The sequence below is a fragment of the Pristis pectinata genome, chromosome 19, assembly GCF_009764475.1.
Source record: "Pristis pectinata isolate sPriPec2 chromosome 19, sPriPec2.1.pri, whole genome shotgun sequence".
NCBI lineage: Eukaryota > Metazoa > Chordata > Chondrichthyes > Rhinopristiformes > Pristidae > Pristis > Pristis pectinata.
In genome coordinates, this window is record NC_067423.1 from 10637923 (window position 1) to 10664005 (window position 26083).

The window sequence follows — 26083 nt, forward strand, 5'->3', positions numbered from 1 at the left end:
AAACCAGGGTGGGACCTATACAGTGAATGGCAGGGCACTGATGAGTGTTGTGGAATAGAGGGACCTGGGAGTACAAGTGCACAGTTCGCTGAAAGTGGCTGCGCAACTAGACAGGGTAGTGAAGAAGGTGTTTAGCATGGTGGCCTTCATCAGTAAGGGCATCAAATTGAGGAGTAGGGACATCGTAAGTTGTTGGTGAGGCCGCACTGGAGTATTGTGTACAGTTTTGGTCACCCTGCTGTACGAAAGACATTGTCAAGTTGGAGGAGAGATTTACGAGAAGGCTGCCTGGACTAGAAGGCCTGAGTTATAGGGAGAGATTGGCCACGCTGGATCTTTATTCCTTGGAGCGTAGGAGAATGAGGGGTGACCTCATAGAATTTTATAAACTCATGAGGGGTATGGATAAGGTGGACGATCTTAATCTTTTCCCCAGGGTTGGGGAGTCCAAAACTAGTGGGCACAGATACAAGACAAGAGGGGCGAGATTTAATAGAGGCCTGAGAGGTAACTTCTTTACACAGAAGGAGGTAAGTGCCTGGAATGAGCTGCCAGAGGAAGTGGTCGAGGTGGGTACATTTGCAACATTCAAGAGGCATTTGGATAGGTACATGGAGGGGGGAGAGGCTTGGAGGGTTATAGGCCGAATGCGGGTAGCTGGGACTAGCAGGGAGGATGCTGTGGCCAGCATAGACCAGTTGGGCCAAAGGGCCTGCTTCCATGCGGTATTACTCCATGACTCTCTAGGATTCTAATAATTGACTCAGTGTCAATTTGTTGTCCTTGACAGTACCTATAACTGCTCCTCCTTGCCCATACATCAGTTTGAGGAGGTCATGTGGGTGAATGCTATCCTGCCCCCATGTTGTGCCCACTTGCAACAAGAAAGACCGATACAGGCATCAAACAATCTGCTGGAAGAACTCAGCCAGTCAAGCAGCATCTGTTGGAGAGGGAAGGAACTAACGAGTCCTGATGCAGGGTTTCAACCCTCTACGTCAACATTCGGGCAGCCTGGCCTGCTGAGTTCCTCCAGCATCAGAGTGTTTTTCGTCAATAATTCCATTCCCCCCTCCCACAGATGCTGCTGGACCCACTGATTTCCTCCGGCAGATTGTCTGATACCCCAGATTCCAGCGACTGTAGTCTATTGTGTCACCAATACAAGCATTATGGGTTTCTTGTCTCATCTCTGTTCTAACCTGGAAAGGGATGACATTGTAAAGCTACGGCTGCTACCCTGACCTGGATCAACTTGGTGTCAAGTGTGGACTGAAACTGGAACTGGGTAAATGTACTGAATCATTGTATGAAATAGGAAAGTCAGATTAACATTTCAACCCACATAGAGTGCACATTAGTTAGTCTCCATTGGTATTGGCTTATTATTGTCACTTGTACCGAGGTACAGTGAAAAAACTTGTCTTACAAACCAATCGTACAGGTCAATTCATTACACAGTGCAGTTACATTGAGTTATTACAGAGTGCATTGATGTAGTACAGGTAAAAACAATAACAGTACAGAGTAAAGTGTCACAGCTACAGAGAAAGTGCAGTGCAATAAGGTGCAAGGTCACAACAAGGTAGACCGTGAGGTCATAGTCCATCTCATCGTATAAGGGAACCGTTCAATAGTCTTATCACAGTGGGGTAGAAGCTGTCCTTAATTCTGGTGGTACATGCCCTCAGGCTCCTGTATCTTCTGCCCGATGGAAGAGGAGAGAAGAGAGAATGTCCCGGGTGGGTGGGGTCTATGATTATGCTGGCTGCTTCACCAAGACAATGAGAGGTAAAGACAGAGTCCAAGGAGGGGAGGCTGGTGTCCGTAATGCACTGGGCTGTGTCCACAACTCTCTGCAGTTTCTTGCATGGCAATGGTACTTAATAATCCTGAAGGCCATTTTCTTTCCTCTAATGAGTTTGGTTCACATTTTTGAATTTGATTCCTAAACATGGTCAAACAGTTTTCATCTGTTTTAGAAACAAATAATGAATTCACTCCCTAGCAACGCTGGCAAGCAATTGGGCAGATCTTTAGTGTAGTTAGCACTATTTTTTACGGTACAGAGTTTTTTTTAAAAGAGCTTTAGGTTGGACAAACTAGGGTTGTTTCCTCTGGAGCAGCGGAGGCTGAGGGGAGGCCTGATAGAAGTTTATAAGATTATGAGAGGCATAGTTAGACAGCTTGGTATCTTTTTCCCAGGATCAAAATGTCTAATACTAGAGGGCATGCATTTAAGGTGAGAGGAAGTAGATTCATAGGATATGTGCAGGGCAAGTTTTTTATATACAGAGAGGGGTGGGTGCCTGGAAGGTGCTGCCAGGGATGGTACTGGAGGCAAATATGATAGAGGTGTTTAAGAGGCTCTTAGATAGGCACATGAATCATCAGAGAATGGAGGGATATGGACATTGTGTAGGCAGAGGGATTTGTTTAGTTAGGGGTTTAATTAGTTCGGCACCACATTGTGGGCTGAGGGGCCTGTTCCTGTGTTATGTTCTGTGTTCTATGTGACCATTTGATCTTAGATATTTGTGATGAAAAATCAGGATAATAATCATATCTGAAAATGTTTTGCAAATGAGTGGGTGTGGTTTTATTTTGGGGAATGCTGTTTACAGCAGTCCAGCAATGTTGTCTGGGTCAGCTGCTGAGTCTGTGGTTTGAAATCCAGAGATCATACAAAGTACTGGTATTTATATCTGATACGCTGTCAGATCAGTGGAATGCTGTTCCTACGGTGTTTGGACCTATGGAGTTCATTTTGAAACAGCTTAAATCCCACATCAGCAACTTCTGTCGACAACCAATACTAATGCAGTAGACCATCTGCTCTACATAATATGGCTGCCAGGTTTACAAAAATAATAACACTCCAGAGTAATTGATTGTATACAATTTAATTTGGAATATTTGCCAGATACGATGAAACACCACATAAACTTAAGTCTACCTCAGCATTCAGGAACAGTCTCTCATTTCTCATTTTCTTCTAAGGTTTCTGTAGTTAGTTGACAAAGTTTTGGCACATAGTTCTGGCCTGACACCAGCTGTCTCCTCCATCCACTCCGCCCTTAATCAATCTGGGGGTCATCTGCTGCTTGCAGTTTCCAAAGGATCACAATTCCTCATCTGCAGTAGGTAGCTGCATGAAGCTGAGACAGTCCTGTCCCACACTACCGCGTTCTTTCTGAAATGGTGCACATTATAACACTGACTAAAGATTCCAATATATTGTTATTTAATCATAAATAAATATGCAGTATAATATTTGTGCATCTCTCTCTCTCTCTCTTATATATACGCACACACAAGGAAGTCCTTATTATAGTTACAGATTAAAAAATAAACATAAATTTAATTTAATAATACAGAAAATCCATAAGTTTCACAACCAACCTGTTACACTATCAAGAAGTAAAGCATCTTTTCATTCATAAAAGCTTCACATTAAGACAGTACTATTTCGGGCTTCTGAATCACTTAAGTATCAAATCCAATTCACATTAACCAGTTTAATGCAGAATTACCAACCATAGACATCACTCTTATTTATATTTATAACGAAAAATGTTACACCAAATATCATAAATACAATATATGGAAAGACATGAACATAGTTCCCATCAACACTATACATTTTTCCATTGGAAGAACCCATTTCTTCAGATTAAAAGCCAAAAACTGCTAATTAAGGCTGGTAAATAAGCCTACTTGACCTCTCAATCAAAAGATACCAGCTTGGAAATTCTTTAGTGCAAGGAAAGGTGCCAGTTTTGGGTTAGGCCTACCAATGCACAAAACTCGAGGGTTAAGCGCATAGAAAGGCCATTGTTATGCTAGTTCTGCCATTTGTAATTAGCTGTGGTAGTGGGGCTTCAATATGTAAAAGAATTGTACCAGACCAATTTCTAAATATGCATCTAATTTCTCATCAAATGCGCAGAGGACCTGCGATTAGTGTAAATGGATGGTTGATGGTTGACACGGAGGAGAGGAGCCAAAGGACCTGTTTCCGTGCTGTGTCTCTTTATGACCTGCTTGCGCTTAGCTGTGGGGTTTTAAATTAAGTTCATTTTGTGCAGCACTCAGAAATGTTGCACTGTGATAAAGAATTTCTAGCCCTGAGACCGATCCTTTGAGGAAAGGAAATATTTCAAATATTGTAACAATCATCTTTAAAAACAATGCAGGTGCCATGCAATGCATCTTGAAAATTAAGCAAAAATAACTTGAGGAAAAAGAAACTGTGTTTTGATAATATATATGGAAATTCAGACAGGTGGATCAGTTTTTATTGCTGATGAATTTAATGAAAGTATATAATTATAAACATTTATTTCAAAGCTCTGCTCACCTCTGTCACCAATTTAATGGAGGTTCAATGGATACGTATGTAGGTTTTTAAAAAAATTCCACAAATAAAATCCAGACGTAATTCCTATCTTCTGTCTCATCCATTAAGTATGACTGAGGAGGAGCCAGTGGCTGTGGTCCATTTTCCATGGTCTACCTTCTCCGTAGTTGAAGGCAGGCGAATTGTATCCAAATAGCTCAACAAAGATGAGATAAAGAAAGATGATCTCTGTTATCTCTGTTTCCTGTTCAGCTGCAGTAAATGAAACATTGATTCTTTGGTTCATCCTCAAGACTTATTTACGTTTTCCCAAGCTGCCAATGTACATTGTTGAACCATATCACCAGTTTATGAATGTCATCTCTCTCCCTGTGACTGTAAAGGTCCAGTTTCACTTTCATCCACCACTGTTTGTACCTCCATTGGTGCCATTGCCGTCAATTCATGCTCAGCAAACCAGAACCTGGTGCAGTGGCTGAATTAAAAAAAAAGAAAAGATTGAGAAAAGGTGAGCAAAAGTACTTCTTATAGATACGAGAAATTAACTAAACTACCTCCAGGAGTGGCGCAGTGGTTAGCACTGGTTGGATTCAGACCCTGGATTCTGACTGTGTGGAGTTTGCCTGTTCTCCCTGTGACTGCGTGGGTTTCCTCCAGGTGCTCTGCTTTGCTTCCACGTGTCAAAGATATGCTGGTTAACTGTCCTCTGTAAGTTGACTCTAGTAGGTGGATGTTGCGGGAGGAGGGAGGGAGGGAGGGAGGGAGGGAGGGACATGGGGGTGGAGTTGAGGGGGGTGCAAGATGTGGGTGTTTGATGCTTGGTATTGACTTTATGGGCTGCAAGGCCTGTGCCTGTGACTATCCTAAGAGAGTGCGGCGGGTTCAGCTACTAAGAGACTTATTTAAGGTATCATTAATCTATGCACCTCCATGCACCATTGCTAAGACTGAGGTACTATTTGCTGCTCACTTCCTCTCTCCACCACTGGATTGTATTATTCTCTAGAACAATTGAGCAGACTTTGTCTAATCATTAGAATCAGGTTATCTTATTGAAAGAAGATACTGAGGGAGCTTGATAGGAAGGACGCTGAGAGAATGAGAGATGGAGTACTCAGGAAATATCATCTCAGGATTTGGGGTTGCCCATTTAAGACAGAACTGAGAGGGGGAACATGATGCTTTGGAATTCTGTTCCACGAGCAATGGTGGCTGCAGCATTGAGCACATTCAAGGTTGGAACAAACATGTTTTTGGAGTACAGGGAATCATGAGGAACAGGTAGGAAAGTGGAGCTGAGACCAGATCAGATCAGCCATGATCTTATTAAACGGTAGAGCAGCCTCGAGGGGCTGGAGCAGGTTCGAGGGGCTGAATGGCCTCGTCCTGTTCATATTTCTTATCTTTTTACTATTATTCTGCATTCTATTCCACTGTTCTCTCCTTAAGCCAGTTTACTATTTTGATTTGTCACCCCTCGATCAAGCACTCATCTTTGTTAGTCCACACTTCATTCATTCCCAGAACTGAAGCCCATAATCCAGGTGAACATTTCAGTGCAGTACTGAGGGACTGCAACACTGTTCGAGGTGCCATTTTTCAAATAAGGGATCTGTCCTCTCAGGTACCAGGGTACAGTTTTGATAAGGAACAGGAGCCCCCTGCCTGGTGTTGCACCCAATATTTATTCCTTAGCCAACATCAATAAAAAGAAAATTATTTGGCCTTTTATCTCTCTCTTGTTAATGGGAGTGTGCTGCATGCAGATTGGCTGCTTTATTTCTTTAACATTGCATGAAACATCATAAAGTCTTGGAAGGTGACAAATAAATGCAAGTTTTCTTACCATCGGATCTGTTTTGCCCAAACATACCACTGAATTATTTGTGTTTTGCAATTAGATTTTTGAACAATTAAATATTATCTTAGTTTGAGGTACTTCATCCTTAATTGATTTCCTCTGTACCAGGCAAGATCCCTTCTAGTGGTATCTCTGAGCCTCCAGACAGGCTCTGTCTGTGGCAGTGTGATACTGTCTGTCAGCATGCACAAGGTTGATTGGTCTTTCCTCTTCCTCTTAAGGAAGCAAATGAATCCTGCTTGGCATTTCCCCAAGGCACAACATGTCTAAGAGGGGGCAAGGCGTACCAAGCATTGCAGACACCTGCGTCGTAAATCACCAGGGCTAAATACATCGAGAAGGTTGCCTGCTGATTGTACTCTGCAAGCCTGGCACCACTGACATCAATAAATCTGTACATGCAGGAGATAAGTACCACAGGCTGCTAATAAGACTTGGCTATGTTTAGGACCAGCGATCAAAGATGATAAAGTTAATTTACATTTATTTCTTTTCTCATGCATCTCCTTTCCCCCTCCACTGCTCCAGAGTACAGACAAACAGTGAATGACTGTCTGGCTCCCTACTGGTGACTTTTCCTCCTCCTGTGAATGAAGCCTTAACCTCCACATGTTCTCCCTCACCTACAAAGCTTTCTATGACCGAGACCTGCACTCCAGGACATCAAAAACCTAATGCCACATCACACTGATGCCCACGGGTGAAATGTCATAATCATAGAGAGATATGCATGAAAACAGGTCCTTTGGCTCAGTGAGTTTAATGCCACCCATCAACTACCCACTTACACTAATCCTACATTAATTCCATTATTTATTCTCTCCACATTCTCATAAACTCCCCACGGATTCTACCACTCACCTACAGACTAGGGATGATTTATGGTGGTCAATTAACCTACTGACATGTACGTCTTTGGGATGTGGGAGGGAATGGGATCATCCGGGGGAAACCCATGCAATCACAGGGAGAATGTGCAAGCTCCACACAGACAGCATCGGAGGTCAGGATTGAACTTGTGTCTCGGGCGGTGTGATGCAGCAGCTCTACCCGCTGTGCCACTGTGTTCCCGCCTTGGCATCACTATGATTCTCAAAGACATAAGCATGCTTTACAAAGTTTACCACAGACACAGGCCATTCAGATTAGCAGAGTAAGGATGGTGTTTGTGTTTCATGCCAAGCTCGTCCTGCATCTAAACACATCTATACTTTAATTCCTCCCAAGCTTATGTGCACTTCCAGTTTATTTCTAATTACACCGATTCTGTTGGTACTTGGGAGCAGAAGGTTTTCCTTCAACTCCCAGAGACTCCCAATTCATCACCATCCTTGCATCATCATTGGGGCAAATTAATGGAACTCTTAACCTAACAGCACCATGGGTATACCTTCACACTAAGACCACAGCAATTCACCACCTTCTCAAGGGCAATTAGTAATAGGCAGTAAATGATGGATTTGCACATCCTATGAATAAATAAACAAGGATTGAGACACAAATCAGCCGTAATCTAATTGAATGATTGAACAGGCTCGAGGGCATCTTTCCCCATTTTGCTCTAGGCCGTAGCTGATATAAAACTATGTAACATAAATTGGTCATCACCTAAGGTGGGGTCAAATGTCTCCCAGTCAATGCTCAATGGGTCACTCCCGCACTCAGATCCAGAGCTAAATTGGTCACTGTTGTGGGGGAGAATTCAGTGCTGCAGCTTGGTATTATTATTGGGGTAGTTGCAATAAGAAACTAAGATTCAACATAATACTCACATTCTGTTTCTGCAAACCAATAGCCAGACCAAGAATAGAATGACCAGCAAAATGACAAATAAACTTCCTGCGCTGGCCCCTTTGATTGAAAGAAAAACAAACAGGTGATTAAAAATTGCAAAATACTTAGGAATCATACAGCACAGGAGACGCATAATGTTTCTGCCACTTGTAGATTACAGTGGTTTTAGTTTACCACCATCTTCCCAAATGCAATCAATGTTGGTTTTGCCAGCAGTCACCACCACACCCCAAAAGTGTAGTTGTATGAGGTAGTGATTAAGTGCAGTTCAGTAATTATGGCATTTGGCAGAATTATGGACAGTGATTAAAAGCAAATGGACTAACTGGTTAGGTTCACCTTGATGTGAAAATAAAGCTATGGGATATTACTTAATGCTCAGGAGACTCTGCTGCAATATAAGACAATCAGTGTGCCATGCTTCACAGTGAATCATGTTATATAAATCAGTTTAATGGATCTATAACCAAATGTTGATCTCAGACTTCAGGGAAATATTGGGTCAACAAAGGGAGCCACCAAGTTCACAGTTATTGGGTTTCCTGGTGAAAGGATTAGTAAACAGAATACACAGACCAGATTGGAGATAAGAATATATTTTCTTCTATGCAGTGAATGGTTATGAAGTTGGAATAGATTCCTGAAAGGGCTTTGGAAGCAGATTTGACTAACTTTCAAAAAGGGGAATGAGTGAGTACTTACAAAGGAAAACATTGCAGATCTTTGGGGAAAGTGAGAGGAGGGGGGCCACCTGGACAGATCAATTAAACTGCTGACACAGGTGTGATGAGCTGGAAGACCTTCTGTGATTTGCACAGGAATGGCTCTTTGCAATTTTCTTGTCAGACTGTTGTATTTTTAATCACATCTCTAATCAAAATAAAAATGTCACAGCACGTGTTCTTTGGCTACCAGCAATTACATTTTTAGATGTTAAGGGAATCAAGGCATTTGGATTTGGTGCCAGAAAGTGGCATAGTGTCATAGAGCATGGAAACAGGCCCTTCGGCCCAACTCGTCCATACTGACTGTGTTGCCCAGCGAGCTGGGCCAATCTGCCCGCATTTGGCCCATAGCCCTCTAAACCTCTCCTATCCATGTACTTATCTAGATGGCTTTTAAATGTTGCTAATGTGCCCACCTCAACCACTATTTCTGGCAGCACATTCCAAATACGTACCACTCTTTGTGTGAAGAAGCTGCCCCTGATGTCCCTTTTAAATCTCTCGCCTCTGATCAAACCTATGCCCTCCTGTTTTTAGCACCCTCTCCCTGGGAAAAAGACCATGTGCTTTCATGCTGTTTCTGCCCCTCATGATCTTGTATACCTCCATCAGGTCACCCCTCAATCTCCTACGTTCCAGGGAATAAAGTCCTAGTCTACACAACCTCTCCTTGTAACTCAGGCCCCCAAGTCCAGGCAACATCCTGGTAAACTTTTTCTAGTCTATAACAGGGAAACCAAAACTGGACACAATACTCCAAGTGAGGCATGGAGATAAAAGATTAGCCATAATCTTATTGATTTGGGAAGCAGGCAAAAGGCACTCAATGAGCTACTCCTGCTTCTATATCTTGTATCCTAAATGATAAAGCAATTCTTAACTGCATTCCTCTCCCCTTGAGATTTGATTCCAGTCGCTTTATGGAGTTGAATGTTATGAAAATGAATACCAAGGATGGTTTACTACCCCTTGCTCCTTTTTAATAGAACATAGAACAGCACTGGGAGGAGAATAAAAGATTCCTGCCCCACATCCTGAGTTGGTGATTACTGTTAAACTTCATTCACAGGATGTGGGTGTTGTTAACACGAGCAGTGTTTATTACCTTAAGTGATCCATTTCAGAGGGCAGTTAGGAGGCAATGTTGTGGGCCTAGAGTCACATATAGACCAAAGGATTTTCTTCCCTAAACCAAACAGTTTTTAACCAATATTAGTTTGTAATTCCAGATTTATTCCATTAACTGAATTAAACCTCCCCAGCTCCTGGACGAGGATTTGAACTTGCTTATTCTAGATCACTAGTCCCGATCTCTAGACCAGCAACATAACTCCTGTGTTACCCCTCAGTGCAGATACTTCCTCGCATTTTGGTCTCTGTACAGTCATAAATCGCCTTTCCTTGCTCCTTACCGATGACTAATCCAATGCTTTTTCCAGCAGTCATTGTTTGATTGATGTCTGTAGGAAATAAAAATGAAGCAGTTTGACATTTATTGTGATCTCAGCTGTTTACTAGAATATCAACTTTACATTGAGCGCAAATGGGATGGCTTGACCTTATGTTGCCAAATCCCCAAGAGCTCAATATATTGCACACAGCCTGTGTATGGTGTTCACTAAGTCGTATGAGTTAGGGAGAATTGAAGGAGAAATGGCAATCTCTTATTTTTGAACTTAGGGAAGTTTATGGCATGGATGAAGGCCATTCAAGCCATTTCATCTATGCTGGTCAATGGTAAGCTATCAAGCCTAATGCCACTTCCCAAATCTGCCAGAACCTTGTAAGCTCCCTCACTTCAAGTCCTCATCCAAGTACTCTGGGTGGGGAGGGGAGTGGTGGTGGGGGGGGCAGTTCTGGCGGGAGTCCTCCCGCTGTACATCGGGGACCTGGGGTGGAGGGTGTTGCACTGGGCTGTGCCATGCAACCGATTCTTGAGCCGGTTCACTGACACCCCGGCCGCCTGTCACTTCTGTGGCTGGGAGGAGACGGTGTACCACGCGTACGCGGAGTGCGAGAGGTTGCAGCCCCTCTTCGAGTATCTGCGGGGGCTGCTGCTGAAGTTCTGGTTGCGCTTCAGCCCGGCGCTGTTGGTCTACGGGCACCCGGTGCGGTGCGGGGAGGGGCGCGCAGCGGATCTCCTGGTGGGTCTCCTGCTGGGCCTGGCCAAGCTGGCCATCCACGGGACGCAGCGGCGGGCGGCCAAGGGTACCGGCAGGTCGGCCTGCCTGCCCGTCTTCCGCACTTACGTGCGCGCGGCGAGGGTGCGTTTAGGGAGGGAGCACGCGGTTTTCCACGGGCACCCTAGCCGAGTTCCGCGCATCGGTGGGCCCCTCAGGGGATCGCGTGTGTCGTGGACGGTACGAACGCGATTCTTATTTGAAGTGTCGCGTGTCGTGTTGACGGGCGTAGCGTCGCGTGTGTGTTTCATTAGTATTAGTTTGCATTCTCTACCGTAGTATGTCGTTGCGTAGTTTCTTCTTTTCCGTATTAGATGTAGTGTATTGACACTGGTTGTCTTTTGTAGTGCTTTTAGTGAATAAACGTTTATTATTAAAAACAAAAGGGGGCAGTTCTGGCCCCACCTTTCTTCCAGCAGTGAGGTCCACATGCCCCACTGCACAATGGGTGAAAACGTTCATGGAACTCCACTCGAGTCCTTCTGTTGATCATCTTAAATCTCTGTTCCCTGTTCATTGACTTCTCTACCTAGAGAACACTCCCCTCCAGTTCACAATATCTAAGTTATTCATAATTTTATACACCACAATTAACCTTCTCTGCCCCAGTGAAAATGATTCCGATTTACTCGAGGCTAACACAGTAGCGTAGCGGTTAGCGTGACGCTATTACAGTGCCGCGATCGGGGTTCGATTCCCGTCGCTGTCTGTAAGGAGTTCGTACATTCTCGCCATCTTTGTGTGGGTTTCCTCCGGGTGCTTCGGTTTCCTCCCACGTTACAAAGACGTATGGGTAGGTTAATTTGGGGTTTAAAATGGGCGGCGCGGACTCGTTGGGCCGGAAGGGCCTGTTACCACGCTGTAAATAAAATTTAGAATTTAGAAACATTGCACCCTCTGTAACACATTCACATCAATCCTATACTGTGATGACCAGAACTGTACATATAAGGGAACTAAGAAATGGAACTAAGTACCTGCTAAAGATTGTAGAGGGTGGGTGGGAATAGGGGAGGGAGGGGGAGATGAGATGGGGGAAGGGTGGGAAATCAGCTTTCTGATTGGCTGCTATCCAATGACCCTTGTTGATAGGGCTGAACCATGGCTGGGCTTGGATACCTACCACAGCTGATTGACCTCTCCCCCCAGAGTCTCCAAACTCACAAATCGAAGTTGATATTTGGGCAAGGTATTATTGGCTATTAAGTTCTACATCCTTAGCTGGGATAGCAGAAGGCTGAAAATTAAAAGGTACAGGAGTGTGCTTCAAAGTAAAGGCCTTAAATTCACACAGCTCTTACTATTTTCATTCTCCCCAAAAGAAGTGAACCTTTAGCTCTCAGTTATTAAAGAAATGGTAGTCTGTTTCAGTTATCAATGGCCATGACGAATGGAGAAAATGTTTCTACACTGGTTGGTGACAGAGTGGAGTCTCTGCTAACTCATTTTCCCATGCCCAGCTCAACTTGAGCTGTTCTTAGCTACTTGGGTTGAAATCACACTGCGCAGTCTGCATAGGAAGCACATCAAAGTGAACAGACTCTGCCCTGTTGCCCGTCCACCATTTTCATTGCACCCTCCACTGGTGACCACAATACCTGGACATCCCTTGGACCTCCCTGCTCCCCTCCACCACCTTTTATTTTAAAAGGCGCAAAGATTACTATTCCATCAGAGCCCATTAAGGAAAAGCTGGTCATTGCTGGGACTAAAACAGGTGTAGAACAAATCCTAAATTTCATAGGTCTGAGGACACCAGATTAATTTCCAGGAACCTGTAGCGTTCATCTAAAACAGGCACCATGCCTCTCGCATAGTTTTAGGGCCCAACGAAGGAATCTAAGAGAAAATGTGTTTACCAGCCCTGGATTACAACTAGGAATGGTTGCTCAAGATTCCTGTGCAGGGTGATTTGACCGTGAAATCAATGAATTATATTCACTCCAAAGACAAATGATACTTAGAGCGTAGTGTGGAAAATGCAGCAGGTGTAGTGACTCACCACACCAGCATCGAACCGGCTCCCGACATAGCAAACATCATTGGAGGCCCCGATCCAAGATGGCGCGGGGCCCTCCTTCCCCATCGTCAGGCTAGGAAAGCCCGCGCGTGGGAAGGTCAGGTGACCTGCGCGTGATGTCAGCGCGGGAACTGTAGCGCGGGAAGTTTTGGGATAGTAAAGGCGCACCGCGCCCCTGTCACTCATTGGACTTCTGATTTCGAACCAGCAACTCTGTGTCTTCATTTCGTAGTGTGTAGCTAGCCACTACATTGGTGACCCCGACGGGCCCAAACGTTTTTGGACCCACGATGTCTGCACAGCAAGAGGTACAGGCAGTAGCCCTTAAACTGCCCACCTTCTGGACTCTCCGGTTCGATCAGGCTGAGGCCCAGTTCCAGATTCGCCAGATCACCAGGGATGACACCAAGTACTATTACATGGTGAGCGCCCTCAACCAAGACACTGCAGCCCAGGTCGAGGACTTCATCCAGGTGCCCCCGGAGGAGGAGAAGTACGATAAGTTCAAGACCCTCCTTCTCGAGACTTTCGGCTTTTCCCGACGCGAACGGGCCTCCTGCCTCCTCCACCTCAATGGGTTGGACGACAGATCCCCCTCCACGCTCATGAACGAGATGTTGGCCCTGGCAGATGGGCATAAACCTTGCCTGCTGTTTGAGCAGATCTTCCTGGAGCAGTTACCCGATGACATCCACCTGCTCCTGGCGGATGCCGATTTCAGTGACCCCCGGAAGGTGGCCGCCCAGGCAGATGTGCTTTGGCGGGCGAAAAAAGAGAGCAGGGCATCCATCGAGCGCATTACCATGCCATGTACCCAGTGGCCCAGCAGGCCAGACCCGGCAATCGAACGCACCACCCCCGCCACCAGGTCTGAGACACCGACCAACCAGTGGTGTTTCTACCACCAGCGGTGGGGCGCTGACGCCCGCAGATGCTGGCCACCATGCAGGTCCGGGAAACACCAGAGTCAGCCGCCGCTGATGGCTATGGCGGCTTGCCACCTGGATAGCCTCTTGCATGTCTGGGACAGGCGTGCCGGACATCAGTTCCTAGTGGACACCGGAGACAAAGTCAGCATCATGATTCCCAACAGCTGCAAGACTTGCAACTGCACACCAGGACCCACCCTCAGAGCCGCCAACGGCAGCGCCATTCGGACCTTTGGCACCCGTTTGGTACACCTCCAGTTCGGCACCTGCAACTTTACTTGGAGGTTCATCCTGGCCGCTGTTGCGCAACCACTCCTCGGGGCAGACTTTCTTCGCGCCAACAGTCTGCTGGTTGACCTGTGGGGTAAGCGCTTGGTACATGCCAGGACCTTCCAAACGTTCTCGTTGGGTGAGGCCAAGCTACCGGCCCCACACCTTGACTCCGTCACCACGTCGACTAACGAGTTTGCCAGGGTCCCGGCAGAGTTCCCGTCCGTACTAACGCCCCAGTTCTCCATCACCTTGCCCAAGCACGGCGTCCAGCATCACATCCCCACCCAGGGCCGTCCCCTCCATGCCCGCGCCCGGCAGCTACCCCTAGACAAGCTCCGCCTCGCAAAAGAGGAATTCAAAAAAAATGGAGGAGCTGGGGATCATCCGCAGGTCGGACAGCCCATGGGCCTCTCTGCTACACGTGGTCCCCAAGGCAGCCAGAGGCTGGCGACCCTGTGGCGATTACCGACGCCACAATGACATAACTACCCCGGACTGGTACCCCGTGCCGCACATTCAGGACTTTGCTGCCAACCTGCATGGGCGATCCATTTTTTCCAAGGTTGACCTCGTCTGTAGGTATCACCAGATCCCAGAGCATCCGGACGACATTCCGAAGACGGTACTGATCACACCTTTCGGCCTCTTTGAATTCGCCCGGATGCCCTTTGGTCTCAAGAACACTGCTCAGTCCTTCCAACGACTGATGGATGCGGTCTGGCGCAACCTTGACTTCGCCTTCATATACCTCGACGACATCTTGATCGCCAGCAACAGCCGCCAACTCTCTTCTCGCCTGAGGGATTTCGGCCTGACCATCAACCCAGCCAAATGCCAATTCGGGCTTGAGACAATCGATTTCCTGGGCCATCGGATCAACAAACACGGCACCACGCCCCTGCCTGCAAAGGTCGACGCCATCCACCATTTCGCCAGACCCACCTCCATCAAGGGCCTGCAGGAAGTCCTCCGTACGGTAAACTTTTATCACCGGTTCATACCATCCATGGCCCGCACCATGCGCCCGTTGTTTGCTCTCCTGTCAGGTGGAAGCAAGGACATTGTTTGGTCGGAAGATGCTCACACCGCATTTGTCGAAACCAAGCAGGCCTTGGCGAACGCGGTCATGTTGGTGCATCCTCGCACGGACATCCCGACTGCCCTCACGGTCGACGCCTCCAGCACAGCGGTTGGAGGCGTGCTAGAACAGCTTATCGAAGGGCGTTGGCAACCACTGGCGTTCTTCAGCAGGCACCTTCGACCACCAGAGCTCAAATATAGCGCCTTCGACCGCGAGCTGTTGGCGTTGTACCTGGCCATCAGACACTTCCATTACTTCTGGGAGGGCAGGCTGTTTACTGCTTTCACCGACCACAAGCCGTTGACCTTTGCCTTCAACAAGGTCTCAGATCCCTGGTCAGCACAGCAGCAGCGGCACTTGTCGTACATCTCAGAGTTCACCACTGACGTCCGCCATCTGTCTGGGAAAGAGAACGTGGTCGCGGATGCACTGTCACGGCCCACCATCCAAGTTTTGTCCCGGGGGTGGATTTCTGCGCCTTGGCAGAGGCACAGCGAACAGACATGGAGATGCCCAGCTATCGCACCACAGTCTCGGGCCTGCAACTTCAAGACCTACTGGTAGGCCCTGGTGAGCAGACCCTGCTCTGCGATATCTCCACAGGTAGACCCTGCCCCATCGTCCCAGCTGCCTGGCGCCGAAGCGTGTTTGATGCCATCCATGGCCTTGCACACCCATCCATCCGGACTACTGTCCGGATGGTGTCAGACAAGTTCGTCTGGCATGGCCTGCGTAAACAGGTTTCCGAATGGGCCCGGTCCTGCACTCACTGCCAGACCTCGAAAGTACAGCAGCACATCAAGGCCCCCCTGCAGGATTTTCAACCTACCTGCCAGAGGTTCAACCATATCCATGTCGACCTGGTCAGCCCCCTCCCAGTCTCCCGAGGACCGCGGTACTTCCTCACGATTGTCAACCATTTTACCCGCTGGCCTGAAGCCACTCCCCTCGCAGACACCTCCACCCAGTCCTGCGCATGGGCGCTTTTGTCAACTTGGGTGGCCCGTTTCAGTGTCTCGGCGCATAACACCTCAGACAGGGGAGCTCAATTCACCTGTGGCCTGTGGTCTGCCGTCGCCGACTTGTGGGGTTCCCGGATCCACCTCACCACCGCCTATCACCTGCAATCCAATGGGCTGGTGGAGAGGTTCCATCGCCACCTGAAGTCGGCACTCATGGCCCGCCTTAAGGAGCCCAACTGGGTAGACGAACTCCCCTGGGTCCTGCTGGGGATACGCACTGCGCCAAAAGAGGACCTGCATGCCTTGTCCGCGGAGATGGTCTACAGAACGCCCTTAGTCGTCCCCGGCGAGTTCCTACCAGCCCCTCGGGGGCCAGAGGAAGAACCAGCCGCGGCGCTCAACCAGCTGCGCGAGCGGCTTGGAAACCTGGCCCCGATTCCCACCTCGCGACATGGACAGGCCCCAACCAGTATGCCACCTTCCCTCCAAGACTGTAAGTTCGTCTTCGTCAGGAGGGGCGCGCACCGATGACCATTGCAACAGCCGTACGAAGGGCCAATCCGGGTCGTCAGGAACAATGGGTCTACATTCGTGCTGGACACTGGGGGGTGCGGGGAGGTGTTTACGATTGACCGGCTGAAGCCGGCTCATTTAGACTTGGACCAACCTGTGGTGGTCCAGCGAGCGCGGCGCAGGGGCAGGCCACCCAAGTCATAGTTTATTTAATTCTGGTTTTCGCAACAGTATTGCCGGTTCTGGAGGGGGGGGGGGGGGGGGGGGGGGCGGGGCGGTTATGTAGCGACTCACCACACCGGCATCGAACCAGCTCCCGACATCACAAACGATCCAAGATGGTGCGGGGCCCTCCTTCTTCCCCATAGTCGGGCTAGGAAAGCCCGCGCGCGGGAAGGTCAGGTGACCCGTGCGTGACATCAGCGTGGGAACTGTAGCGCGGGAAGTTTTGGGATAGTAAAGGCACACCGCGCCCCTATTGTTCATTCAACTTCTGATTTCGAACCAGCGACTCTGTGTCTTCATTTCGTAGTGCCTAGCCAGCCGCTACACAGGTTTCCAGAAGTCTGCCGTCTGCCTCCTTAGCTGAGGCTGACTGCCAGTGTCCTGACACTGACTACGTGGCTTTTTCTTTGAGGTCTGATGTCTTGTTCTTTGCATTGATGTCTTTTATGCATTTTCAAAAACTTATTAGTCGATAGGTTCTTTTTCTGCTTCTGGATTCTTCACTTTGGGATGAGGGGCATCGTATAACATCTTGCTAAATGAAACAGTATGGTCAAATCACCATCGGCAGTACCATTGCAAGACTGAGACCAGACACTCTGCTTGACTGAGGCTGACTGCTTCATCAAGCACCTTCGCTCCGTCCCCGCAACAGCCAGGACCTCCCGGTGGCCACCCACTTCAATTCCACATCCCACTCCCACACTGACATGTCTATCCACGGCCTCCTCTACTGCCACGTTGAGGCCAGATGCAGGTTGGAGGAACAACACCTCATATTCCACCTTGGGAGTCTCCAACCTAATGACCTTGACATTGATTTATCTAACTTCCGGTAAACCACCCCCCCCCCCCCCCCACTCCTTCCCTGATTCCTGTGGCTCCCTTCCCCATCCTTGATGACCTGCCCACCTCCTCTCCTTCCCTCCTCCATTCTTTATTCCATGGTCCACTGCCCTCTCCTACCAGATTGCTTCTTCTTCAGCCCTTGGCCTCTTCTACCTATCACCTCTCAGCTTATTACATCTTCTTGCCCTCCCCCACCCACTACCTTCCCCCCTCACCTGGACTCACCTGTCACCTGGACTCAGCTATCCCCTGCCTGCCTGTGCTCCTCCCCCTCTCCCGACCTTCTTATTCTGGCTTCTGCCCTCTTCCTTTCCAGTCCTGATGAAGGGTCTCGGCTTGAAAGGTCGACTGTTTATTTCCCTCCATGGATGCTGCCTGACCTGCTGAGTTCCTCCAACACATTTTGTGTATTGCTCCAGATTCCAGCAACTGCAGAATTTCTTGTGTCTCCTGACTTTCAGATGCAGTGCATTCAGTGTTCTGGTCAGTATTTATCCCTCAATCAACATTTTCGAACCAAATTATTCAAGCATTCTCATATTACTGTTGGTGGGAACTTGCCATGTGCAAATTTGCTGTTGCATCTTTATTATGACAGAGACCACACTTGAGAATACTTTATTGGATGTGCAGTGCTCTGGGATATTCTAAAAGGAACATGAAGCGCAATGTGTGAAAACAAGTCTTTCTTATTATCTTGTACATTGCTGGCCTTTAATTCTCTGAGGCATGATCCAAGGGCACCAATCACATGTAAGCAGCCCTTTTTTCTGTGTGATCCTTGATGTTAAATACCAAAGGAACGTTAGTAGTAATGCCAGCTCTTGGAGTGTTCAGTCCATGAAGGTTCATGGCTGGTGATCATAAACATGAGACCTGGCTAATTAATCTGCCTCTTTCCTAACACATCAGGATGAAATCTTACAATAAAAACAGAAAATGTTAGAAAGGCTCAGCAGGTCAAACAGCATCCGTGGGGAGAGAAAAACAGTTAAGGCCTCTTCATCAAAACTGGAAAAGTAAGCAGACAAGCATGTTGTAAATTGCAGAGGAATAGTGGATAGACCAGAAGGAATGTCTGTCATGTGCTGCAAACCAAAGTTGTCAAGGTAACTTAAAAACTAGCAGTTGAAACAAAAATGACACAGAGACAAAGTGAAGTGTAACACATTGAAACAAAGCCACGTCTACAGTTGTTAAGCTCAGTACTGAGGGTTGTAGCATGCCTGTTCAGGTGCTGTTCCTCAAACGTATGCCGGGCATCGCAAGAACGATGCAGATTCTGAAGACAGATTCAGAGTGGGGATGAGGCAGAGAATTGAAGCTCAGGGTTGCTCTTACGGACTGAATGGATGTGTTCTGAAAAACGGTCACCCAATCTGCATTTGGTTTCTCCAGTGCAGAGGAAACCACATTGTGAGCACTGAATGCAGTACACATTTTGTAATGTTATCCCTGTCAGCACAGACCAACAATCAAAACATTCAGCTAAAGCATAAAATTGCAGATGGTGATACAATGTGAAACTCCTGCACCTTCCATAACCTCTTCTTCAACTTCCACATCCTTTATGTGGTGCCTTCAGAGAAGCAAAACGTCCCAAGCTACTTCTCAGGATCAAAATCAAATAAAACATCAATGTGAAACCATTAGGGCAGATGGTCAAGAGCTTTTTTTTATTGCTCAGCTGGCTGAGAGATTGTTTCTTCAAATTCAGTTGCTCACCCATGATGGGTTACTACTGAGCAGTTCTAGGTGTTGACAGAGCAAAGCTGTAATGTGCAATTAGTGTCTGCATTCCTCAAGTATAAGCCATTATCTTGGCTGATCAACTATATTTCAGGTCCAAAGCAGCCACAGAGAAAGAACTTCAACAGATCGCAAGTAATTCTGATATTCCACTTCACTTTAACAACATCTCTGCAAAGTGACTTAAATCACACAGTCCATACTGGATGCATGCTGCTTCTGGCTGCAACTTTCTAATTTCAGATTCTTGGGAAACAAGCCAGAATATAACAGCCATTCAAAACAAACACCTCATTACAGATCCAACTTGCTGCTTTCGGTCTTCCTAGGAAGGAATGGCCATTGCTCAATCAAATTTGAACAGGACAAGGAAGAATTGCCACTTTGTACATGTGGCAAAGTTCCAGCTTCCCCGCATATCACAGTCCAGGACATTATTTCAAAGGCAAACCCACTGAACTCTCCCAGGATTTTGAAAGGGTAATTGTTTGGCTATAGAAATTAATGCTTTTAGAACATAGAACATTACGGCACAGTACAAGCCCTTCGGCCCACAATGTTGTCTCAATGTTTTATCCTGCTCTATCTAACCCTTCCCTCCCACCTAGTCCCCATTTCTCTATCTTTGTTCTCTATCTTTATCTCTTTGTTTTAAGTTTTTGAATTCTGCTTGTTCAGTTATCTTGTTGCTCTGTTGCTAGGCATAGGACAAATAAAAAAACAACTGTTTAGTCAAAGCAGCAGATTTCAAGGATAGTCTTAAAGGAGGAAAGAGGTGGAGAGCTTTGTAGAGAGAATACCAGAGCTTAGGGTCTTGGCTGCTGACAGTAAGGTCACCAGTGGTTAAATGCCCAAAACTGGGGGATGATCAAGAGGACAAAATTTAAAATGTGCAGTTACCTTGGGAGTGTGAGGAGGCTGCTGGTGATAACAGAGGTAGGGAAGGGGTGAGGCCATGGAGGGTAATCTGACTAATTGCAACTGACCTGTGGTAGTAATAGTAGAGGCAATGTCAGGAGTTGTTTCTGATGCTGTAGGAGAATTTACTGTTCTTTCTGCCAGTGTTTCCCTGGTTGTTACTGCTTCCGTTCCTAAGTTGGTGTTCATATAAGAGGAAGAACGTTTACAATTAGCTACCTTTTGCAGAGTTAGAAAAATATCTACAACATTTACAGATACTGTACATCAGGAAAAGATGAGATACTTTACTACAGTGCTCCAGTGTTCTTTATATTACATTATAGTGGAGTTCTAGGTTTCCCAAATACCTTACAGATGGTACTCTGTCAGAATGATTAAATAACCATTGGGTTTATAGCAGGAAATCCTAGTCCACCTCAACTCCCAGAAGTAGCATGCAAAGTCTGACACATTCTGAAGTCTACTGACCTGTGGTACTGCTAGTAATGAATGTGATTGTTGTTTCAGCTGCTGCTCTTTGATTGCGGTCTGAGGGCACTGCTGGTAGGGATTCTGTTCCAACTGTTGAGGCACTTGATGTTGATGGCCTTACTGCTGTCCATGTCGTATTTAATGGTCTCAGTCCTACGTCTTAATTAATATATAAATGGGCAATATTTCAGAGAAATTAATATTTACACAGTTAGGAAAATGCTGTCAAAAAATTGGCAATTTCATTTCATTTTCCAGGCAGTGCCTGAGTCAATTAGCAACAAACCTGAGGTATCTGTTACTAACGGAGGGACGGAGGAGGTTTGGCTGGAGATTGTAATTGATCTTGTTGCAGTGGTCAGGGTTGTTGTCTCTACCGCTGCTCTTGTTACTGTTGTCACTGCTGGTGACAAGTGGCTTCCTAAAGTTTCCAGCGTGTAATAAAACAGAATACACTTAAAGTGAGCTCACACCGTCAGATTCTTTTTCCCAATAAAATTGAACTCTGCCTTGACTATGTGGGTTTCATAGGGATTTTCATTCACTCATCCTTGCCAGTGTTTACTAGAGTATGGTAGAATGGGTGGGGAGAGGACACTGTTATAACATGGAAGAGCTTTGAGACTGTTTACAATGAGTCATCACACTGAAATAGAGCATTTATGTTCCACATGAGCCTTGTCCCCACCCCTCTTCATCTCCTCCTACCTGCATGTTCTTTAATCCCTTCCTCCCTCATGTGGATCTAAGTTCCTCTTAAATGCTCTTCATTCCGTTAATCACGTGGCACTGAGAACCACATTCTTACCATTCCTTGGGTTAATACGTTTCTCCAAAATTCCTTATTCAATTTCTTACATTTATGGCCTTTAGTTCACCAACCCCAATCACACACCCTGTTAATATTTTTCATTATCTTAAAGACTTCTGTCAAACTCCTTAGACCTATTTTCTAAAGATGAGTATTATTCAGACTTATTACTGCTTATTTCTGATATCATTTTGGTAAATAATCTTTGCACTTTCCCTGGATGTCTCTGTGTACTCTTATAATGTGGAGACCAGAACTGTGCACTATTCTGTGATTTAACCAAATTTAACAAAACCAGTCTGCTTTTCAACTCTGTGCTTCTCAAAATGAATCCTTGTGTTAGAACTGATTTTATATTGGATGATTAGCCTGCCTAATGTGTACCTTTGTGTACTTTCACCCTTGGATTCCTTTCCTCCTCAATCTCATTTACTCTTTCAATGGCCAAGCAGTATGTCACTTCCACATTCTTCCAACCTATATCACCATATCACATTTACTAATATTAAGATTAACCTTCCATGTAAAGCAACATTCAGCAAGATTATTAATATATTTTTTGGGGTCCGCCTCAGTACAGCTCCCTGCCCGACACCCCCCATATACCACACTGCCCCAGTTTGGTGACATCTTCAAATTTAGAAATTTGCATTTCTAAGGACATATTGTTTATGAAGATTGTGGATGGCCAACGGTCCTCTCACTGAGCCCTCTGGAATGCCATCTGCCGTCTTTTGCTGCCCTTAAGCTTCACTCTTTGTGTTTGATTTTGCACCCAGCTGCTCACCTCATGACTCTAATTCATTCTGCCACCTGTCCCATCCAGTGATGTATGACATAGTCACGTAGTGAAGAGTTTTCAAAATTCCAAATGTATTGCATCAGCTAAATTACCCTACTTTTCAGTTCTCCTTCAAAGTATTAAAGAGGGTTGGCCAAACATTAACCTCCATTTTGAAATCAATTCTAAATACACCTTACAATATTTTCAGATGAGAAATACTTTCTATTACATTCTTACATCAAAGTTCCATTATCCTTTCCTAATGATGGTGCAAGGCCTAGTTCTGATGATGAAGCCTGATGTTAACTCTGTTTACCTCCCCACAGATGCTGCCTGATCTGCTGACTATTTCCAGAATATTCTATTTTTATTTCATTTTCATTTTGCTTTTAAAACTGTAGAGTTGTTTTTTTTAAAAAAGGAATAATTTTAACTGTCCTCCAGACCAATGGCAGTATTCCCCTTTCCAATGAATTCTTGTCGCTGTAAGTAATGGTTCCTCCACTGACTCTCCCTAATTTCTTTTAATATTCCCAGACACAATACATCCAGGCAGCATGTTGTAACCCTCTTCTACACCCTCACCAAAGCTTCCACATCCTTCCTACAACGGGGTGACCAGAACTGAATGCAACACTCCAGATGTGGCCTAACCAGAGCTTTCTAAAGCTGCAGCATAACTTCCTGACTCTTGAACTCCGTGCCTTGACTAATAAAGGCAAGCATGCCACACGCCTTCTTTACCACCCTATCAACCTGTTCAGCCACTTTCAGGGAGCTATGGACTTGGACCCCAAGATCCCTCTGTACATCAAGAGAGTTAAAGGTCCTGCCATTAATTGTGTACTGTCCCTCTACATTTGATCTCTCAAAGTGCAACACCTCACACCTGGCCAGATTAAACTCCATCTGCCATTTCTTCGCCCATGTCTACAACTGATCCATATCCCGCTGTATCCTTTGGCAGTCTTCTACACTATCCACATCGCCACCAATCTTTGTAGCGTCTGCGAACTTACCCACCCACCCACATTTTCATCCAAGTTACATATATCACAACGACAGAGGCCCTAGTTGTCAGGATTAAATTCCATCTGCCAACATTCTGCCCAACCTTCTATCTGATCTATATCCTGCTGTAGCATTAGACAACTGTCCTCAATATCCACAACACCACCACCAACTTACATGACATTCACAAACTTACAAATCATTCCTCCCACATTCACATCCAAGTCATATATATATCTCACAAACAACAAGGGTCCAAGCACCAATCCCTGGGGTCCACCAATGGTCATAGACTTCCTATCAGAAAGGCATCCTTCTACTACTACTTTCTGCCTCCTATCACTAATTTTAGATCTAATTAGATTGCTCACCTTAGATCTCATGTGCCTTAACCTTCTGGACCAGCCCGCCATGTGGGATCTTGTCAAATGCATTACTAATGTCCATGTAGACAACATCTACTGCCCTACTTTTACCACCCTTCTCAATTACCTCATAAAAAATGCAATCAAATTAGTGAGGCAGGATTTGCCCCATACAAAGCCAAGCTGACTATCCCTGCTCAGCCCCTGCCTTTCCAAATGTACATAAATACTATCCCTTAGGACTTTGCTCAGTGATTTCCCTACCACTTACGTAATGCTCACTGGCCTGTAGCTAAATGGCTTATCCCTGCTGCCATCCGTAAATCAAAGACCATTAGCTATCTTCCAATCATCTGGCACCTCCACTACTATAACCCTATTACTCTTACATCTTTCTGTGATTTGCTTAGATATCTGTTCCTTTAATTCCTGCTGACTATTGGAAAACCTATAGTATAACGCCAGCAAAATGATTCACCCCACTTTTATTCCTCAGTTCTACCCATATGGCCTCATTGGATGATCCCTCCATGATATCCTAAGTACTGCCACTATGTTCTCCCCAATCAGTAGCGCAACTCTCCTCTGTAACTTCTATGATCTGGAAAATTAAACTGCCGGAACTGTCCTTCCCTCAACCACATTTCAATGATTGCAATAACACCATAATTCCAAATACTTATTCATGCTCCAAGCTCATCTGATTTACTTATGAGGCTCCCTCATCTGCCTTGCCCACTGGACTTGCTTGATTAATCCTCTACATTTTTCTCCCTACCTGCTTCGAACAATCCCTTAAAGTTGCACTTAAGGTCTTTTGAGTCAGAGGAACTCCTGGGGGCTGGATCTGGTGGGCAGCTTGCAAAACTGAAGCTGGCACGCAAAGCTAAAATGTCCCCAGTGTTCCCTTCTACCTTCTAATTTCCTGATTTCTAACCTGGCATTCCCTTGGATCAACATTGCTCATCCACTCATCAATGAGGAATTCCATTGACTTGCTTCGGTTTTGCCATTACAACATTGCTCTGTTTATGCTGCTCTGTGGAAATTTCCCACCTCAATCCTGCAATCTTAAGTTAGGTCACCTTGAAGTCTCTTTTAGAAATAAAATGTAACAATCTTAAACACTCCTAGTAATTTTGTGGCATGGTAGTTAGGACCATTTATGGTTAATTGCCTCTGTGTCCTCACATGCTTGCCTAAATAGTCTGTCAAGGTCTCTCCTTCTCTCTGTCTTCCTCCAGAGGTTACCCTTACTGTGGGATATCCCAATGTCTACTGGAACGAACCCCTAGAAACCTACTTCAAGGCAGAGTTCACATTTTATAGCCTTTCATCCAAAAGTGTCAGTAACTAAATTCTGTTTCTACATTGCTACTAAAATAGCACTTAAATGAATTGATATTAAACATTACAGAAATAGCTCTCTTTCAAATATCATTTAATATTACCCAAATACTGTGACATTTTCCCATGAATTCCCTGAAAAGTAACTGCATTAAATAGCAACACACCTGAGGTGACTGTAATGTCCATTGTTGATGTATAATGATCTGCAGTGGTTCCCGATGTTGCTGGCTCTACAGATGTAGGTTCTACAGATGTTGCTAATGATGTCGGCTCTACAGATGTTGCTAATGATGTCGGCTCTACAGATGTTGCTAATGATGTCATGGCTGTGAATAGATGACTTCCTAGAATTTCATTCATATAAAACTTAATGTGTTTAAAACCAACTTTATCCACCATAATCAGCAAATGTAATTTTCCTTCAACAACCCACCTTTATGTTTTCTTTCAAATTAAGTAAATAATTGTAAAGCAATAACTGTCCCTCAAACGTTTCACTCACAATTGTAGGATTATGCATGCTTCACTAATCCACTGGGTGCCAATAGCTTCACCGATGATAATCCAAGCCTGGTATTACCTGTACTTACAAAATATGATGGCTGGGATTTAAGGAGTGATTGCTAAAATGGGGCCATTGCAAAAGGAACAGAAAATACTTCAAATATTTTGTTTTAATTTTTTGAAATGGGAAGGCATCGTGTTTTTTTTCAGGTAACAAAGTCATCTCAACAACCATCCACAACTGGGGTCTGCTCCTCTGTCAAATGAGATCTGTCATTTTTCAGATCGCTACTTGGTAAAATTTTTGTTCTTTTATGCAGCAAAACAAAGGTCTGACTCTGTGTA

The 26083-nt window shown here is 45.7% G+C and overlaps 1 protein-coding gene across 8 annotated transcripts in view; it reads right to left on the bottom strand.

Annotated features, from left to right (window-relative positions):
• Positions 1-4689: 4689 nt before the first annotated feature.
• The window catches only part of LOC127580409 (interleukin-15 receptor subunit alpha-like), an 83737-nt gene continuing 62343 nt past the window's right edge, over positions 4690-26083 (bottom strand). For 4 of the 8 annotated variants that reach the window (XM_052033831.1, XM_052033826.1, XM_052033828.1 and 1 more), the window contains 7 exons: positions 25399-25578; positions 21200-21334; positions 20911-21072; positions 20508-20612; positions 10153-10200; positions 7994-8072; positions 4690-4835 (listed from right to left, as the gene is read on the bottom strand). In XM_052033831.1, coding sequence (XP_051889791.1) covers positions 4718-4835; positions 7994-8072; positions 10153-10200; positions 20508-20612; positions 20911-21072; positions 21200-21334; positions 25399-25578 — 827 coding nt within the window. In that variant the 3' untranslated portion in view covers positions 4690-4717. Of the gene's footprint in view, positions 4836-7993; positions 8073-10152; positions 10201-19737; positions 19847-20507; positions 20613-20910; positions 21073-21199; positions 21335-25398; positions 25579-26083 lie in introns of those variants that run through there. The other 4 variants (XM_052033829.1, XM_052033827.1, XM_052033832.1 and 1 more) reach the window with 3 other exon arrangements.